This window comes from Meles meles, chromosome 16 (assembly GCF_922984935.1).
Source record: "Meles meles chromosome 16, mMelMel3.1 paternal haplotype, whole genome shotgun sequence".
NCBI lineage: Eukaryota > Metazoa > Chordata > Mammalia > Carnivora > Mustelidae > Meles > Meles meles.
The window spans coordinates 38,145,722-38,165,978 of record NC_060081.1 but is presented as its reverse complement, the minus strand read 5'-3'; the positions used below and the strand labels follow the sequence as shown (position 1 = coordinate 38,165,978).

At 41.3% G+C, this 20,257-nt stretch overlaps 1 protein-coding gene and 1 non-coding gene across 2 annotated transcripts in view; both read left to right on the top strand.

Moving 5' to 3' along the window:
• Positions 1–20,257, top strand: part of CFAP61 (cilia and flagella associated protein 61) — a 290,455-nt gene that overhangs the window by 81,477 nt on the left and 188,721 nt on the right. Inside the window, exons 10-13 of the mRNA XM_045980366.1 lie at positions 4,888–4,962; positions 8,342–8,520; positions 10,340–10,379; positions 13,423–13,562. Coding sequence (XP_045836322.1) covers positions 4,888–4,962; positions 8,342–8,520; positions 10,340–10,379; positions 13,423–13,562 — 434 coding nt within the window. The remainder of the gene's footprint in view (positions 1–4,887; positions 4,963–8,341; positions 8,521–10,339; positions 10,380–13,422; positions 13,563–20,257) is intronic.
• Positions 1,648–1,720, top strand: TRNAK-CUU. The gene has a single exon. It is a non-coding gene; the product is annotated as a tRNA-Lys (tRNA).

Sequence of the window (20,257 nt, the reverse complement as noted above, 5' to 3'; positions counted from 1 at the left end):
ACAGAGGGTTGTTCTTGAGTATTGAACTGAAGACCCATCATCATGTGAGGAACTAGTGAAGGTCAGGCTGAGGACAGAAAGGATTCAAGTTCACAGTTGCCCAGTGCTTATCCAAAGCTGGAACCTCTGCCTGTGCCCATCAGCCAGACTGGAGAACCTTAGGGCTCACAAGGCATTGGAAGAGTGCACAGAAGAGTCTTGCATCAGTAGTAGGAAATAATTAGCTCTAGAGAGAGCACTGCACCAGTTGTGTCTAACATATCTGTAGAGCAAGAACCAAAAGGATCAAACTCCTCCCAAGTGGCTGAGTTCTAGAGCCAAGTTCAAGAATGAGTATAGGAGCACAAAATTAACTAGCACCCAACTAGGTTAAATTACAAGGTTTAGAATCCAAGAAGATATAACCAGGCACTGAAAAAAGCTGAGAATGAATGATGCATAAGATAGGAGATAACCAGTTGAAACTATCCTAGATCTGAAGCAGATATTAGAATTAGTGGATGAGAATGTTGAAACAGTTGTTAGAACTACGTAAGTTCCAAAGTTCAAAGAGAGACATGAAAGCAATAAAAACACCCCAAATAAAAACCCTAGACATAAAAACTGCAATTCATGAGATGAAAAATACGTGGAAGGATTAACCATAAATTAAACATTATAGAAAAAAAGGTTAGTAAACCTGAAATAGAAATGAGAATTAAAAAATAAAGATATTGTATCAGTGAGCTGTGGGATAATATCTAGTAGCTAATATGTGCACAAGTGGAGTCTATAAAGAAGAGGAGGGAGAGGTTGGAATGGAAAAAATATTTGAAGAAATGATGACTATAAAGAAATTCTAGTTTTTATGAAAACAGTAAACCCACAGACACAAGCTCAATAAACAGCAAGCACAGGAAACAGGAAGACACTGTACCAAAACCCATCATAATCAAATAGTGGAAAACCAGTGATAAAGAGAGAATCTTAAAAGCAGTCAGAAGGGAGGAAAAGGCAAGCTGGGAATAGAGGAACTAAGATCATAGTTGCAGTAGATTTCTCATTGGAAACAGTGTAAGCAGCAAGACAGTGCAGTTGCATCTTTAAAGACCTGGAAGAAGATAAACTATCAATCTAGAATTTATACCCATTGAGTGTCTTGCAAAAATGAGAGTAAAATTTTGATCTGCACACAAAAGGTGAACAAATTCATTACCAGCCGACACATACTACAAGAAATGTTGGAAGTCGTTCAGGGAGAAGAGAAATGATACCAGATGGAACTTTGGATCTACATAGAGGAATGAGGAATGGTAGTGGGATGGGTACACATGTAAGATTTTGTTCTTATTATTTATATCTCTTTAAAAGATAGTTGATTGCTTAAATAAAATAAAAATAACATAGTGTGGGGCTTCTGGCAAATGTTAAAATGAAGTGTATGACAAGAACAGTATAAAAACCAGGAGAGAAGTATAAATATACTACTTGAAGTCTCTTCTGCCATATCTGATGTGGCATAGTATAACCTGAAGATAGATGTGGTAAGTTAAAGATGTATATCATAAACCCTAAAAAATATTGAAGTTACAAATCAAATTCAGAGAGTTATACTTAATAAAAATACAGGAGAGAGAAAGTGGAACTATAAAAATATACAGCTTGGGCACCTGGCTGGCTTAGTTGGCAGAGCATGTGACTCTTGATCTCAGGGTTGTGGGTTCAAGCCCCATGTTGGGTATAGAGATTACTTAAAAATAAAATCTTTTATGAAATATATATAACTAATCCAAAAGAAGGCAAAAAGATGTAAAAAGGGTTTAAAGAACAGAGGGACAAATATAAAACAAATAGCAGGATGGCAGACTTAAACCTAACAATATTGATAATTACATTAAATGTAATGTACTTTGAATGTCCCAAAGATTATATAAGATCAAGATAGATTGGATGAAAAAGAAAGACTCAATTATATGCAAACAACAAAAATGCATTTTTTTAAAAAAATTATTTTTTATTTGAGAGAGAGAGAAAGAGAGAGCACAAGCAGGGGGAGGGGCAGAGGAAGAGGAAGAGGGAGAAGCCGACTCCTTAATGAGGTTTGTAGGCTGACTTGGGGCTTGTTCCCAGCACCCTGGGATTATGACCCAAGCCAAAGTCAGATACTTAACCAACTGAGACACCCAGGGACCCCAAAAATGAACTTTAAATACAAAGATGCAATAGTTTCAAATTTAAAAGATATAAAAAGATACAGCGTGTTAACACTAATGAAAAGAAAGCTGGAGTAGCTTTATTAATTTCAGACAAAGTGGATTTCAGAACAAAGAATATTACCAGAAGTAACAAAGATCAAGAGAACATAACATCCTAAATATTTATGCATCTAATAGAATTTTAAAACACATGAAGCAAAAACTGGTAGAACTGCAAATACAAACAAATAAATGACTCTATTTGGAGATTTCAGTATCCTTCCCTTAATAATTAATGGAACAAGTAGAAAATCCATAACAATATAGATACTAAGAACACTATCAACAACGTTGACCTAATTGACACTTAATAGAACACTCTACCCCCCAAATGACAGAATATACATTCTTCTGTGCACATGGAGCATTTACCAAGGTATACATATTCTGGGCCACAAGATAAATCTAAATAAAGTTAAAAGAATTTAAGTCATCTAAAGTATGTCTTCTCACAACAAAGACATTACAAGAAGATGAAATTCCAGGTTGATAGCTCTCATGAACATTAATGGAAAAATCCTTATAAAAACCTTAGTAATCTGAATTAATATATAAAAAGGACAGTACATCATGACAAAGTAGGGTTTATTCTGGGAATGCAAGGTTGGTTTAACATAAAAAATCAAGGGTGCCTGGGTGGCTCAGTCAGCTAAACATAGTAACTCTTTTTTTTTTTTTTTTAGATTTTATTTATTTGACAGAGATCACAAGTAGGCAGAGAGGCAGGCAGAGAGAGAGAGAGGAAGGGAAGCAGGCTCCCTGCTGAGCAGAAAGTCCGACACGGGGCTCGATCCCAGGACCCTGGGATTATGACCTGAGCCGAAGGCAGTGGCTTAACCCACTGAGCCACCCAGGTGCCCCCATAGTAACTCTTGATCTCAGCTCTGGTCTTGATCTCAGGGTCATGGGTTTAAACCTTTCCCTGGGCTCCACGCTCAGCATGGAACCTATTTAAAAAAAAATAATCAGTTTAATTCACCATATTAACAAGCTAAAAGATTACCTAATGTTTCTCTCAAAAATACAGGGAAGGCATTTGAAAATTCAACATTAATTCCTCATTAAAACTCTCAGAAAATTAGGGGGCGCCTGGGTGGCTCAGTGAGTTAAGCCGCTGCCTTCGGCTCAGGTCATGATCTCAGGGTCCTGGGATCGAGTCCCACATCGGGCTCTCTGCTCAACAGGGGGCCTGCTTCCCCCTCTCTCTCTCTGCCTGCCTCTCTGGCTACTTGTGATCTCTTTCTGTCAAGTAAATAAATAAAATCTTTAAAAAAAAAAAAACTCTCAGAAAATTAGGAATCAGAAAGAACTTCTTCAATTTGTTAGAGCTATTTTTGAAAACACTGTAGCTAACATCATACTTAATAGTAGAAGACTAAATGCTTTCCCACCATGGTCAGAAGCAATGCAAGAATGTCTGCTCTCACCTCTTCTATTTAAATTATACTGGAAGTTCAATCCAGCACAACAAGACAACAGAAGTAAAAGGCATCCAGATTGGAAAGGAAGAATTAAAACTGTCCTTTATTTGCAGGTATAACATAGTCATCTAGAATCTACAAAACAGCTACTAGAACTAGTAAATAATTTAGCCTTTTGCTCAATATGTACAAAATTAATATGCAAAGTTCAATTTTATTTCTATGTAGTAGCAATTAAAACCAGACATTGAAATAAATACCATTTACCTGGTACAAGTATATAAAATATGAAGAGATAAGCCTGACAAAAGATGTTCAAGACTTGTATGCTGAAGATCACAAAACATTTCTGAGAGAAATGAAATAAGACCTAAATAAATGGAGAGATATCCCATGTTCCTGGTTTTGAAGACTGGATATTGTCAAGGTGTCAGATCTGACTCAATTGATCAATGCATTCTCAGTCAAAATTTCAGGAGGAATTTTTCTAGAAACTGAAAAATTGATTCCAAAATTCATATGGAAAATGGAAAGGACCTTGAATAACTGAAACAATTTTGGAACAGAACAGTTGTTGGACTAATACTACTGATTGCAAGGTTTGCTGTATAGTTCCTGTCATTAGGTCCCTGTGATAACAATGCCAAGGGCAACAGATAGATTAATGGAACAGAATAGAAGATCCAGAAATAGACTCAGCCTATAATCTATAGTGACAAAAAGCAGATAGTCGTTTGCGTGTGGTTGACCAAGTGGCACGGGGCAGGGAGGGTACTAGAAACACAAAAGCTTTGGGAAGTGATGTGTATGTTCATTATTTTTATTATGGTGATATTTTTACAGAGGCATACATAGGTTAAAACTTTTCAAAAGATATAATTCAAATATATACGGTTTATTGTCAATTATACCTCAATAAAACAGCTGGAAAAAAAAAACTGAGTGCAGCTTTCAAGTTACACAGAAGACTAAGAATAATGAAGTAATAACTTACATCTACAGGGAACTAGGGGGAACCGTCAGTGTGCTAGCATCGCTCTATCTACCTGTCCTTATTTTATTCTCCTAACAACCTGGTCAGGTGGGTGCTGCTTTTTGCCCCTTTTTACAGATGACTGTCCCAAGCCAGTAAGCTGTGGAGGCAGGATCTGAACCCAAGGCAGCTGGTTCCAGAGCTGGGGCTCTGAACCCCTCTAGGTGTTGATTAAATATCTTGCCTTTGTCATCCACAGGGGAGAATCACAGAAGAAGCCACAGCTGAGGAACTTTTGTCAGCAGTCCACAGCGGAAACAGTAGTGAAACGGAGGTAGGACTTGAGCACCGGCTGGTTGGCCCCACAAGGGTCACTATTGATTGAGTGTTGGTGGGCTTGCTCCTCCTCCAGGCCTCCCTGCCCCTCTCTACCAGCTCAGAGCTGCCACTTCTTTAGCACTGACTCCCCAAAGCCTCCCTCAGTGAAGTCTTCCTCCACCGAGATATCCTTTGTTCTGTATCCTTTGTACAGCTTGGTCCTAGAAGCTATACTGTTAGAGATTCAGGCCAAGGGGTGGTAGAATCTTCTGCCAGCTGGCACCTGTGGGGCACATCTTCATCCTTTGCTGGCTGCCCTTCTCCCTGCCCACACCATCCTTTGTTGAACCTCCTTGGCCCGCTTTGCTGGGGTGTGTCCTCTGTTTCCTGCTAGAAACTCAAGGATTCAGGTCATTTGACTGGGCTCTGTGGACCCTGCTCGGGATTTCAAAGTTTTCCTAAGGAGCAGAGGAGGGCTTTGAAAGTTGTAAGTGGGAGATTCACATGATGAGATACTCTCATGCCCCAGTGGTGAGCCCAGTTCTGAGCTTTCAGTGGGTTCCCCGGTGCCTCTTCTGGGCTTGTGAGTCAACCTAAGAAGTCTGGAGAGCCCTTGAACAAACACAAAGTCAGGTCATCTCTGCAGAGGTCCTGGGAGGACCACATTAATGGCGCTAATCCCAGACATTGGAATTCTGAGAGAGGGCCAGATTTTGGTACCCTTTTCTTCTCCAGATTCTGAGCCATTAGGAAGTCTACATGAAAGTCAGCTAGGGGTAAAGGTGCCACTTGATGTTGGCCAAAGCTGAACTGGAGAAAAAAGGTTGGCCCTGTAACAGGTGGATTTCCTAGTTCCCCACCACTGAATTCAGTGTACACGCCTGGCTGGAGGTGTCTTCACTGTTGGAGAGGGGTCTGCCCTCCTAGGCAGAGTGTGTGGAGGTCAGGGGAACTCATGCAGTCAGGAGCCAGATATGCTGCTAGGAATAGAGTGCATCAGGCAGGCAAGGGTCCATTTTCCGAATCTCACTTTAGCACCTGCCATGGGACCCCACCCATGTCTTTCTGGCACTGGTCATTCTTCAGCACCCGAGGATGAGAACTTCAGGTGCCTGGTCTTTCTCAGGCGCCATGCCTGCAAGCAGATCAGAATCTTTGGGGAACAGCCATCAGATAATGACGGAATGTAGTTGGAGAAGCAGTACCCCAGTTTCTTTGCCTCTTAGGTGAGACAGCTCTGAGATGTATTCTCCAGGGTCTCCCAGGGATCTCAGTGGGATCAAGCAGGGCACTCTGCATTGCTGTCCTGTCCTTCTTGCCTCCCTTCCCCACTCTCCCTGCGGAATTTCCTCTCATCCCTCCCCAAATAAACTTAGCTCAGAGTTTGCTTCTGGGGGCACCCACACCAGGGCTCTGACTCCTCAGGCTCTGGGGAGGAGAGAAGTAGGCATGGAGTAGAGGGTGAGGCATGCTATGCTTCTAAGAGGTCGCTATTCCTGTAGGAACCCAAACCAGAATGTGGATGTGGAGGAGGGGACAGGGTGGTCCCTGCTGCGTTAGACATACTGTACCCCCAGAGGGCCCCTGGGTCAACAAGGTAGATTGATGTCCTATGTTTATCTCCTCTCCCTTCTGGAAAAAAGCCACAGAAATGACAGTAAAGCAATAAGAAGGGGGGCACAAATCCACAAAGACAACATGACAAGGAAAGAAGATATTGGAAGGTGAGCCCTTTCAAAATGTTGAGAATGAAGAAAATCAATGGAGGAGTTTACACTGGCTTAGCACAGTGGAGAAAGGAGAAGGTCCAGCACCACTGTGAGGGGAGGGACTAGCAGAAAGCGGGCGCCTTTTCCTCCTGTGTCCACAAAAGGCCTGGGACTTCTGGAAGGAAGGGTGAAGACTGGGCTGAAGTGAGGGGTCTGACAGTCTGCTAGCAGACAGCTCCTGGCCTGTCCACCATGCTCTAGTGAAATAACTAAATGACCATTCTCTAGATAGATGGGATGGAAACAGCTCCAAATTCAGGTTCAGGCTGCACTGTGTGAGGCTGTGTAATGGAGAAGAACAGAACAGACAAGTAAGTGGAACTCTCCATTTCAAAGGTAGAAACCTCTGTCCTCTCCTCCCACCATGTTCTCTGAATGCCAGAAGCCAAGTCTTTGTATTAGTTTTTTCTTATCACTATGGTAACAAATTACCATGAATGTAGTGGCTTAAAACAACATAAATTTATTATTATATAGTTCTGGAGGCCAGAAACCCCAAACGATCCATGTGCAGGCAGGACTCTGTTCCTTCTGAGGCTCTGGGAGAATCCCTCCCTTGCTTTGCCAGCTTCTGGAAGCAACTTGCATTCCTTGACATGTGATACCCTCATCTTCAAAGCTGGTAGCATCTTCCAGTCTCTTGACTCTGACCCTCCTGCCTTTTTTAAAATAAGGACCCTTCTGCTTATATTGGGCCCACCTAGATAATCCACGATAATCTCCGTGTTAAAATCTTGTGTTAAACTCTTCTCTTGTGTTAACATCTTCACTTGTGTTAAAGTTAAAATCTTGTATTAAAATCTTCACTTAATGACCTCTGCAAAGTCCCTGTTGCTTTGTAAAATGCACAGGTTCCGGGGATCGGGTCATGTACAGTTTTGGGGGGGCCACTGTTCTGCCTATCACAGTCTCCAAGAGATTGAGCACATATTCAGAAACTTGGGAGTAAATACCAAAGAAATGAGAAAGTTGAAAGGGCTAGCCAATAGGAAGAGGGATCAGTGGGACAGGTTTTTGTGCTGATATTATTTTAATGTTTGATGCATTACTTTGATTTAAAAGAACTCTGAGAAGGATCTCAGTATGAATCATTTTCCTCTAACTGAGCTGTAACACCTTCTTAGACAACCCTAAAATGAGACTGGAAGGTCTAATGCCAACTTTCTAGGTGGCTCCTGCCAATTGGACTTCTCTGGGCTTCACCTCATCACCAAATCACCCAAACAGTCCTAAGATCCAAAAATTCTTGTAGCACAAAATCACAGTGAAAACACTTTGGGAGACAGGTGATTTGCTTACAGAATTGAGAGGTATATAACCCTACCACACTCTAACTTCTACCCAGTGTTATAGTTGAAATGTGGATCCAGTGGGAAAGACCAGTGGAAACCATTCATTTCCTGAGCTTCACATGAGGACATCTTTCAATCCCGTTATGAATCTTGAATATCTCTTTAAGAACATCTCATTAAAACTAGGCCTGGCTCAGGATGATTTGTTTCAGGTGAGACTGTCAAATCCGGCCTAGGGAAACCAGATAATGTGGACACAACGCCACCACGAGCCCACTAAATTGCAGAAAATGAATAGGATTCCTGCTTGGTCCCTCTTGTCTCCTTGCTGTAGGACGTAGAAAACCTCAGTCAGCAGTCCACTGTGAGCGATACAGATGGCCGTGTCAGCGGTCTGAGCTTGGCATCCATTTCCCTGCCCAAGGAGACCAGTGACTTCCGCCCCATCTACAAGGGAGCCTCAGCTGCTTTTTGTATTCAACTCTTTTGTATCAAGGAGAAATACGAAGCAAGGCAAGTACCGATCCCGGGGTTGTCTGTTACATAGTAAGACTTTTCTTAAGGCAGTGGTGGCCTCGCATCTTATTCGTATGGAGCCCGTGGTTTCCAAACGTGGCCTCACATCCTAATCCCGTTGGTTTTTGTTTGTTTGTTTTTTTGCTTTCTGTTTTTTGTTTTTTTAAGCCCAGATATCTGGGCCCAAGTCCCTGAGGTTTCAGTGCATAAAATTTGGGCAAGGCCCACAGAATTGGTGTGCCCAGGTTTTGGCTCACCTGTGTAACAACAGTTGGGGATCTGGAAAATCATCACTTATGTAATTCACGGGCTGCTCTCCATTCTCTAAAGTTTGCATTGGCGCAGAAGGGGAAGGCTTTGGATTTAGGTGGTTGCTTGTCTGGAGTCTTTTGGTTGCAAGTATCAGAAAATCCGACCCAAACGGGCTTTTAAAAAATGGAATAATTGCTTCATATCACAAAGGGTAAGTCTACTGGTGGGATTGATTTTTAATGTGGCTTGATTCAAGATGAGCCCATCAAGTTCCAGTTTTCTCTCTCTGCCTCCTGCCTCTGGTTCCCTGCTGCTGGCCCCATTCTCAGAGCAGTGTCTCTTCTTGGAACCAAAGAAATGGACAGTGGGCTGAGGCTTTATACCAGAAGCTAGTGAGGACGGCTTTGAGCCTGGCTTTCTAGCTAAAGCCCCATCGGACCTGATCAGTCTGGGCTCATTCCTGAGCTGATGGATGGGGCCAGGCCAGGACCTAATGACAGTTTAGCCCTTTGCCTCATGTTTCCCTCCCTCACCACCATCCCCAAATTTGGGGCTGGAGCCTTACACAAATGTAATCTGAGGGTGGTTAGTAGAACACCAAACAACATTCCAGGAGAGCTGCCAGAAGGAGGAGGCATGGTCCAGACAAAGCCTTGGTGCCCACCAGACCACTCATTCACCCCACTTCCTATCCCTGTGTGTTCAGTACTTCTGCTGTCTATAGTCTAGAAGTGGACCTTTGACCTTGATGCCCAGATTCCACATCTTCTTTAGAATTCCCACTGACTCCACCATTTTATTGCACAGAACAATCTGGAAGAAGAAAAGATCGGCCCATTTTGATAGACCAGAAGGTTCAGCGTATCCTTTAGATGACCAAGAGTGCTGCTAGACATTTCCTTCTTAGAGAATGTGTTCAAACATACTCCCAGTCTCCCAATCTCACTTAAAATGTTTTACTCGTACTTTTTTCCTCTTAAGTTTTCAATTTCTTTGGAAATCTTAGAAGTTGAAAAGGGAAGTCTTTATTTTACTTATATTGTAGACATCTGAAAAGCCTATAAGCCCTTCTAGACTTGTTGTGTATATTTATTTTTCTCTGTGTATTCAGATATGATTGTGCTTAGAATGTGACTTTTGAATTTTCAGACAGCATTTTGATGAACCATTATGGTTTACCTGTGAGTGTAGAAGCACAGGTGGTAAGAAAATCTTTTGCATGTAAAAGAGAAAAAGATCAGAATTGCTTATAATAAACCCACATCTCTCTGACAGCTCTAACAAAAAAGGGAGGGATGATGTCACAGAATGACTACTGAACCTCTTTGAATGCACAGATTATTAATTGTTACAGTAATGTCTTTAGCTATCGAAAAAATACTTTACTACTGAAATATGAAGCTTATGATTTTCTGCAAGTTGATTAATGTTCAGCTAGACACAAATTTTGACTAGTGGTTGGCTATCACCGCCTGACAGGAAGAGAGCCATAAATCTCTTTAAATATATACTGATACTGCTTTTGCTTGTGGGTCAGTGACAATGCTTACTGTCTTGTTTACAGGTCACTGGACTTCATGAATTTTGTCTTCAGTCTTTTCCCTGTAAGTACATGCTGAATTTTGAGTAATATAATTGGTTTTGTAAGCTAGAAAATTTATAGAAAAGCAAAATGCCATATTCACTGTCCAAAAATGTACATCGCCATGAATGTTAAGGTTTGAATTGCTTCTGTGTTCTGAAAATAAGGTTGAATGACATACATGAACTCTTCAAAATCTTGACGTTGCTGTGCTAATAGTTCCCTTTAAATGTCCAGTTTCTTTTAAGGATAGCTTTAACGGTGTTTTGTTAGAATCAGATCATTAATAGCATGCTGCAAGTACATGAAAATGTCAGAAATGACACAAAAGTGTATTAGACCGCCATATTACTTTATAGTTTACAGTAGCTCAGAGAATTCTGAAACCGTTAGATTGCTTTTCTGACAGTAGGCAAGTAGGACTCTGTGGCCGATTTTTTGGTTGGCGTCGCCTGACACAGTGTCTGACATGGAGGAGGCACTCAACCCACTATGACATGTTTGGCGGATGGGCCTCGGGCAAACAGACCAGTGCAGGCAACATACTCCATTCCTGTCCTCTGCCTCCATTTTTGAGTCACTGTTGTCAAGGGGCGGAGATTCTTTTTTTTTTTTTTTTAATATTTTATGTATTTGACAGAGAGAGATCACAACTAGGCAAAGAGGCAGACAGAGAGAGAGGAGGAAGCAGGCTCCCCGTGGAGCAGAGAGCCCGATGTGGAGCTCGATCCCAGGACCCTGGGATCATGACCTGAGCCGAGGCAGAGGCTTTAACCCACTGAGCCACTCAGGCGCCCAAGGGGTGGAGATTCGAATCAATGTCTCACTTTATTGGAGGGAAGAAAGTGGAGAAGGAAGATGATTGAGGAAAAAATGGATTTTTTCAAAGATGTTTTCCCTCCCTCACCTATCAGTTAAGTCAATAACTAGATTTCTTCACTTGGTGAATTAGAAAGTATCTTTTGTCTTATTTTTCCTGATACTCTTTCTACTGAGGCAAAAAACAAATATGGTTTAATTATGTTTCCTGAAGCCTATGTGATTATAGGTTGTATTTCCTCATTATGTTAATATAATGAAGGCTTTGTAGTAATGTTCTCCATTGTTCTCGTAACTTTTGGGGATTAATTTTTAAGGCATTTTGAAGCTCATAAAGCAATGTAGATTATACTAAGGTAGGATTTACAAAGCCAATTTCCCTCAGACATGCCCCAAAATAATTTTCCTGCATTTAAATTCACTCCTACTTTGAAGTCCAAATAAAGACAGAGCTCCAGCATTACAAAAGCAATGCTGGCTTTAAAAAAGCAAAAGACACTTTTACAGTTTAATTGTATTGTCTTTCAGGCTATGTGGAAAGAGGAACAAAATACTTTTATTATGCATCTTTAAATCCTTCAAATATAAGTCAAAGCAGTTCATTGTAGTCTCCTCCTCCCAGAGGAAGTCCACTGAGACTTGGCACCCATTCCTTACTTTCAGCTTGAGTTTTTCAACAACTCGACTTTCAAGTTCCCCAAAAGGAACTGGGTTATTTTGCTAGAAAGAAGGAAGATAAGGTCAAACAATGATTCACTCCTTTGGTTTGCACTAACATCCCCAGGGTTTTGGATTAGCACAAGTAATGCCTTCACAGGGTTCAGGAGGAGGCGAGATCCCAAAGGGACAAATTAGCTCTGGGAAGAGCAAGCCACTCCTGCAGGCACCTGGCAGAGGGTCAAGTGGGTTGTGTGGGACACAGATGGTCTAGGGCAGCTCTGTCTGATAGAAAACAAATTCTAGCCAAATAAGTAATCTAAATACTCTAGCAGCCACATTAAAAAACAAAACAAAACAAAACAAAAAAGACACAGGTGAATTCAATTTTAATACTATATTTTATTTAACTGAATATGCCCCAAATTTAATCATTTTCACATGTAATCAGTATGAAAAGCTATTGAGATATTTTACAGTCTTTTCCCCAGTGTTTGAAGTCTAAAACATATCATTACACCTGTAGCACATTTCAATGAAAACACTACGTTTTTATCAGAAATACTTGATCTGTGCTTAGATTTCATATAATTTACAGTTGAAAAAGTAGATTCATATACCCAAGTTGTTCCAACATAAAACTTTCCCAATAGCTGAGTATCAGTTTTTTAATTTAAATTTTAAATTAATGAAAATGAAATAAAATTTAAAACTCAGTTCCCCACTCACACTAGCCACATTCCCAAAAACCCACTGTCCAGACGTGGCTGCTGGTTCCCATACTGGGCAGTGCAGATCTCAGGGATAAGTGGCAGCTCTGAGGACATCTGGTTCCTCCTACACCGGCTAACTAAACACACTTCCCAGGTTAAACACATCCTTAGCTCTGTTTGCCTAAATGGGATCATGTCATGATAAAATACAGATGTCCATTCATGTATAATACAAGATTTTAAAAAAGAAAAGTCCAGGATCACCACCTTCTTTTTTTTTTTTTAAGATTTTTATTTATTTATTTGACAGAGAGAGATCACAAGTAGGCAGAGAGGCAGGCAGAGAGAGAGAAGAGGAAGCAGCAATGCGGGACTCGATCCCAGGACCCCGAGATCATGACCTGAGCCGAAGGCAGAGGCTTAGCCCACTGAGCCACCCAGGCGCCCTCATCACCCTCTCATCTTAGAGGAGGGAACCAGGGCTAGTGTTCTATCACTTAGCAAGCCTGGAGCCTTTGCTATGCTACCCGTGCTGCTTCATTGCCTCCAGGGTGCAAGCGAATTTGCCAGCACAAAGAACCTTACTTTCGAAACTGACTTCCACAGAAGAGCTGTGCAAATGGGTCCCATGGTTTATAATGTTCATTCATGTAGATTTTAGCCGGACTTGCAGAGATTTTCTCAGTGTGTTTGTAGTTCCTCATCCTCTTGAATTTCATATGATTACTCTCCAAATTACAGGAAAGTTGAACTTGAATACTCTGTCTTTTACACATTTTACCCCCTATTTTCTATACTGTTTGGCAGCAGGAATTTGTTTAGTGATGAATGGTTTCCAAATCTCTCCCTGTGTGTCCTGGTCGCCAATCGCGTTAGGACAAGAACTTCTGCATCATTTCCCTGCCACACCTCACGCCTGAGTTTGCCCTCATTCAGAACTTCGTGAAGATTGTCCCCTTCAACAACTGTACGCTGGAGCAGGATCTCTATGTCTTCCATCGGGCTGGACTGCTCAAGTAAGTGATCATACCTTCGGCCAAAAGACAATCCATGAAATTAAACAAAGAGAATGGAACAAGGAACTTGCTACCATTTTAACTTAATGGTTTCTTTCAAAAATTGTTTTTTTTATTGGTGGAGAGCTTGATCGAGTGATTTTAACCTTGGGTTAGGGAAAAAGTCATATTAAAAAGTTACCTGTCCAGTCAGATATTTTATTGTCAATAAAAGACCATATGACACCAAAATAGAAAAACTGAACAACAACAACAAAAAAAGACCAGACTGTTTGTGTATGAAGAAAAACAAACAAAAAACAATGGATATTTAAAATCTTCAAACATATTCATCAGGGGAAGGGAAACCCAGGCAAGAAATGAGACATCATTTTTGATCATATTGGTAAGATCTAAAATAGAGAAATAATGAAACAATGTAGCAGTGGTCAGAATGTAATTGACATGAAATTTCCAAGGGCAGTCTGGCCAGAATTGCTGTAGTGGTTCATATCCTTCAACTCCTTAATTCCACTCCTATAAATATATCCTAAAAACTGGTTGCAGAGATGCAAAGAAAAATTTATATATAAGGACTAAAGATATTGGAAATACTCTAAATGTCCAAAAGTAGGAGAATGTTTAAATACTTTATGTCACTATGTGAAGGAATTATAACTCTGTTTGCAATTCATTTAAAGAACATTTAATGAATGGAAAATGCTCAGAATGTAACCCTAGGCTCATACCATTATATAAAACAGCAGTTAAACATGACCTAAATTTCTAAAGAAAGACAAAACATGGCTAAACTAGAGTAAGGGGGAACATGAAGATGTGCTACTATGCTGTGCCACCTGACTCCTCTTGTTCAGGACTAAAGAACTCACTTTCTAACTGAACAGTTTGAAGCTGGGTCGCACTTGAAAGAGATCACCCTGGACTGAATAGAAGGGCTTCACCCAAGTTTGCGCCTCTCAAAGGACAGCCTGCATCCAGTGACTAGTCTTGCATGTGGGGGATGGTGGGGAGGAGATGCAGTATAAAAGGTCAGCAGCTCCCTGCCTCAAAGGAGGGACAACTCTGAAGGGTCTTCCCAGAACTCCCAGCAGGATCAGCCGGGTGTTTGTTGTGACCCTACTGCTTGCAGTCTGACTTCTCCCTCTGCCCTGTCCTGCTTTTGTCAGTTCTTTCAGAGGGGGAGGGTCTTAAGAGCTCACCCCCCAAATCCCAGCCTGTAGAGTTCTGTGTGAGGATGCCTCCCAGGGAACCTGGCCTGCAACACTAGAGGGGGTCAATGGTTGCCCCGGGTGGTAGTAAGAACATCCGGGATGATTTTTAATTCCTTTCTTTACATTGCCTTAAATTTGGAATTCTACACCCAGCTTGAGTACTGCCTAGGATTCTTGTGCTGGCAAGTAGCAGAAACCCATCCAACTGGCTTAAGTGACTGGAGAATTTATTACCACACAGAGTCAAGTGAAGAATCCATCCATCCTATCAATGGTGATGCTGGTTTCACAGAGGGTTTAGTTAGCCCTATTTGATCTGTCTCTTCTAGGCTGACCCTTTCTAGCCCAGGGCTTCCTCTTTGGTTGCAGGATGGGTGAGGTAGCTTTAGACAGTTTTTTCACTTCAAGTCCAATGGGCAAAGAGTGGTGGGTAGGCTTCTTTTCAGAAGCCCCAAAACAAAAGTCTATTTACCTCTCATTGGCTCAGATTGTGTCCTATGCTGACCCATCACTGGGCCAGAGGCTGCTGGTTGGCATCACTTAGGTGCATTCCCAGAGCTCAAGAGTTAGAGGTGTGCATTGCCAGACACAAATCTGGGGGCATCGCTGAAGAAACGGGCAGTTGAGCTGCTCCCCACAGCTCTGTTTCAGGACAGGACCATCTTGAATCAATAGAAAATAAACAGTATATGTGTGATAGAAACAATATCAATACTTCATATTTCCTGTAATTTACCTTTTTCAAGCTACTGTCATATACATGTAGTTTATTCTTATAAGATATTATAGAGTTCATCAAACTGTGCGTTTAAAATACATACATTTTATAGAATATAGATGAGACCTTAGTAAAGTTGCTGCAAAATCTTATGACAAAGGGGTTGGGGGAGTAGTTCCAGAGAACTTTCTCTATAATTGATGTATTAGCTTTTTAAGTGAAACTTGGAGAAACATCCTAAATGATCACTTTATGTTTGGGGGCTGGCTAAATGAGTTTTGGCATATTCACTCAGCACATTGCTATGCAGATTTTGAAAAAAATAGAAACAGATCTATGGAATGATGTCTAGGATGGTGAAAAAACAAGTAGTCAAACAGTCATAGTAATAGTACTGATAGCTTACATGTATGGAAGGTTTATAGTATTTTGGTCACTTTCTTAATCACTATCCATGTATCAATACGTGCAGTGACTTTATTAGCTAGGAATCATTATTATTATCCCCATCTTACAGGTAAGGAAACTGAGACGGAGAGAGGTTTAGTAATTAGTTCAAAGTGAATCAGCAGGACGTGGCAGAGCTCGTACTAGAACTAAGGCAGTTCGGGGCACCTGGGTGGCTCAGTCGGTTAAGCATCCAACTCTTAATTTCGGCTAAGGTCATGATCTCAGGGTCCTGGTATCAAGCCTCCCATGAGGCTCCCTGCTCAGGGCAGAGTCTGCTTGAGATTCTCTCCCTCTCTCTTAGCCCCTGTCCACCCTGCTCACACCGGCACTATCTCTCTCTCTCTTAAAAAAAAAAAAAAAAAAAAAAAAACTAAAGCAGTTAGCTTCTAGAGTCAGCTCATCACCCCTTCACATACTACTTCACTTTACTGTGTTTTCAGGTAAAGCTACTGTAACAGAGAGACCCCAAAGCCCCAAAATACAGTGACTTGAACCAGATAGAAATTCCACCTCTATCCCCCAGAAGGGCAGACCTGGACAGAAGAGCAGTCTTTTCCCCACGAAATTGTGTGGAGACCCAGGTTCCGTCTCTTACTGCTTCCATCTGGTAGAGTAAGGGTGTTTACCTAACATCTGCGTAATGAGGCACAGGGTCTGTGAATTTGGATGGAAAGAAAAACTACATCTTTATTTTACTAACCTCTAACCAAAATTTAGCATGTGCTTCCATGGTGAGGCAGCAAGCCTCAGAAGTGTTCCCAAAGCCATGACTTTGTAACAAGCAGAAATCATGGATATTTTTATATCAGGTTAAGTTGTTTCAGATATCTCAAAATATGTATGCTCATCTTACTTTGAAATTTTACTAAGTTTATTCTAACTAGAACATGTTACTAGTGTATTAATTAGGAAGCATAGATATTACTTAAACACACATTTTAAAACATTTTGGTAACTCTATTTCAGCATAATTCATTGTCTTTTATTTTACACAGTTAAAGACATTAGTCTGAGCAGGAGCCCCAGCATCACCAGACTGTCAGAGGGGTCCATGATACCCAGAATTTCTAGACCACTGCCAGAGTGGTCTCTTTTCCTTCTCATGCTTCGAGCTGGCCCAGAGCATGGCCACATTCCAGCCCATGAATTAGGGTAGGAAGAGAAATGAAAAAGCAGTCCCTTTTATGGAACTTACATCACTTCTGTGCATAGTCTGTGGTCAGAAAGTTGGTTGCCTGCCCCCCCCCCTAGCTGCGAGGGAGGCTGGGGGTCTGTCACTGATAGGTTAGGTGTGCCCTCAGAGTTGGTTCTGTTATTAAAAAGAAGAAGGGAGGAAAGGATACCATGGACCCATCATGTCTAGGTTTTATCTTGCATATATATAGAAGTTCTAGCAGGTACATAGGACTTTATTAACCTTATTAACCTTGTGTATGTAAGACTTCATTAACCTGAGGAGCAAAGCCCTGAGGTTGGGACACAGCCAGTGACTTACTTTTTGCTTTATGTTTATCAGTGTTGTTTGATTTTTGTGTCATTAATGAATTCTTCCTTCCTTCCTTCCTTCCTTCCTTCCTTCCTTCCTTCCTTCCTTCCTTCCTTTCCTTCCTTCCTTCCTTCTTCTCTTTCTTTCTTTCTTTTAGGAGCAGGTTGAGGTTTATAGCAGCACTGAGCAGAAATTAGAGGATTCCTGCATACCTTTTCCCCACCACCCCCACAGACAGACTCTCCCCCAGTTTACATCTCACACCAGAGTTCTACCAGTTGTTACCATTGATGAACCAAAATCAACACATCAAGGGCTTAGTCTTCCTGTTGTGTCTTCTGTGGGTTTTGACAAATGCATAAAGACATGGATCCACTATTTTAGTATCCTACAGAGTAGTTCCTATAAATCCTCTGTGCTCCACCTCTTTTGTCTCTCTCCTTCCCCACAACCCCTGACAACCACTGATCTTTTTACTGTTTCCAGTAAAAAGTTTTGTTCCCAGTTTTGCCTTTTCTAGAATGTCCTATAGTTGGGGTCATACAGTATGTAGCCTTTACAGATTGGCCTTTTCCACTTAGTAATACGCATTTTAAAGTTCCTCTGTGGCTTGATTGTTCATTTCTTTTCAGTGCTGAATAATATTCCATTGTCTGGATGTAGCATAGTTTATTTACCCATCCATTTATTGAAAAACATCTTACTTCTAAGTTTGGGCAATTATGAATAAAGCTTCTGGAACCATTTGTGTGCAGGTTTTTGTATGGGTGTAAGTTTTTACCTCATTTGAGTGTATACGAAGGAGCACAAGTTTGGGTCCTATGGTAGGAGTGTTTTTTGTTTTGTTTTGCTTTTTGTTTTTTAAAGATTTTATTTGTTTATTTGAGAGAGAGAGCGTGCACAGAGGGAGAGGGAGATGCAGGCTTCCCTCTGAGCAAGAAGCCCAATGCAGGACTTGATCCCAGGACCCCAAGACCATGACCTGAGCTGAAGGCAGACAATTAACCGCCTGAGCCACCCAGGCACCCAAGAGTGTTGAGTTTCGTAGAAACTACCAAACTGTCTAACAACATAGCTATACCATTCTGCATTCCCATCAGCAGTGACTGAGAGTTCCTGTTGCTCCCCATCCTCACCAGCACTGGCACTGTCAGAGTCTTAAATTCCGCTGTTCTAATAGGTGTGTAGGGTTATCTTGTTTTGATTTGTAATTCCATAATAATGTATGGTACTGAGCATCTTTTCAGATACTACTTGCCGTTTGTATGTCTATGTTGGTAACATATCTTTTATGCATTTTTAATTGGGTTAATCATGTTCGTTTGATTTTTAAAAATCATGGGCATGCATTACTTCTATCATAGAAAATCTAGTTATTTTTGTATATACTGATATTTAAAATTTTTATAATGTCTCGAGTAGAACTTTTATTAAAATGTACTTTATGGGGCGCCTGGGTGGCTCAGTGGGTTAAAGCCTCTGCCTTCGGCTCAGGTCATGGTCCCAGCGTTCTGGGATCAAGCCCCACATCAGGCTCTCTGCTCAGTGGGGAGCCTGCTTCCTCCTCTCTCTCTCTGCCTGCCTCTCTGCCTCCTTGCGATCTCTATCTGTCAAATAAATAAAATCTTTAAAAAAATAAATAAATAAAATGTACTTTACATTTTCTGCATTGTTAAATAGAGTGTGTTTGACATTTCCTTATGACTTGGGATTCTCTTTGTGAATAAATATACACTAGAAATGGAGAGCAACCAGATGACTCGGGATCAGGAATGGCTCATGGGGTCTGGCTGTAGTAATGGCCTTGTTCTTAGTGGCTTCATTACTTAATTTGTATTCTTTTCTCTCTCTCTCTCTTTTTATTATGATTTATTTTGCTTTTATTAAAAAAATAATTTATTATTATTATTATTATTTTTTTTAGGGGCACCTGGGTGGCTCAGTTGGTTAAGCATCTGCCTTCAGTTCAGGTCATGATCCCAGGGTCCTGGGTTGTTGGAACCCTGCATCAGGTTCCCTGCTCGGTGGGGAGCATGCTTCTCCCTCTCCCTCTGCCTGCCTGTTGCTCCCCCTGCTTGTGCTGTCTCTGTCAGATGAATAAATAAACTCTCCAAACAATTAAATTTAATTTTTTAAAAATAATAAGACTTTGAACACTTGTCTGGAAATTAGTCCTTGTTGCAACAAGGCCCTTGTTTCTCCTTGTACTTTGTACCCATCTGTGGTGTCAGCTTTTTTTTAATCACTCACATATAAAGTTGGAGTAAATCATATACACCTGTGTTTCTTTCTGGAAAATTTAAGTCTCACATGCCAAGGTAGTTTTGCACCCTTAGAAGATCATGATCTTTTGTCACTGTTCCCATCTAAGCCCTCATCAAGAACCTTCCTCTGTTCCCTGTGAGTTTTGTGGCTGATCAGCCACCGCTCTACACTGCTTCTCAGCTTGTCCATGCATATAGCTCCTTGGTGCTGTTCCTCTGGTTCGCATGCCCCTTTCTAAGTGAGAACAACCTGCTCCTGGTTCTGTGGGGGAGTCATCCCTCAAAACCCCCATGTACATCACCAATACCATGTTCTTTTTTTTTTTTAAGATTTTATTTATTTATTTGACAGATAGAGATCACAAGTAGGCAGAGAGGCAGGCAGAGAGAGAGAGAGAGAGAGAGAGAGGAGGAAGCAGGCTCCCTGCTAAGCAGAAAGCCTGATGTGGGGCTCAGTCCCAGGACCCTGGGATCATGACCTGAGCTAAAGGCAGAGGCTTTAACCCACTGAGCCACCCAGGCGCCCCACCATGTTCTTTTTTCTAAAAGAAACAGGCCACAGGCTG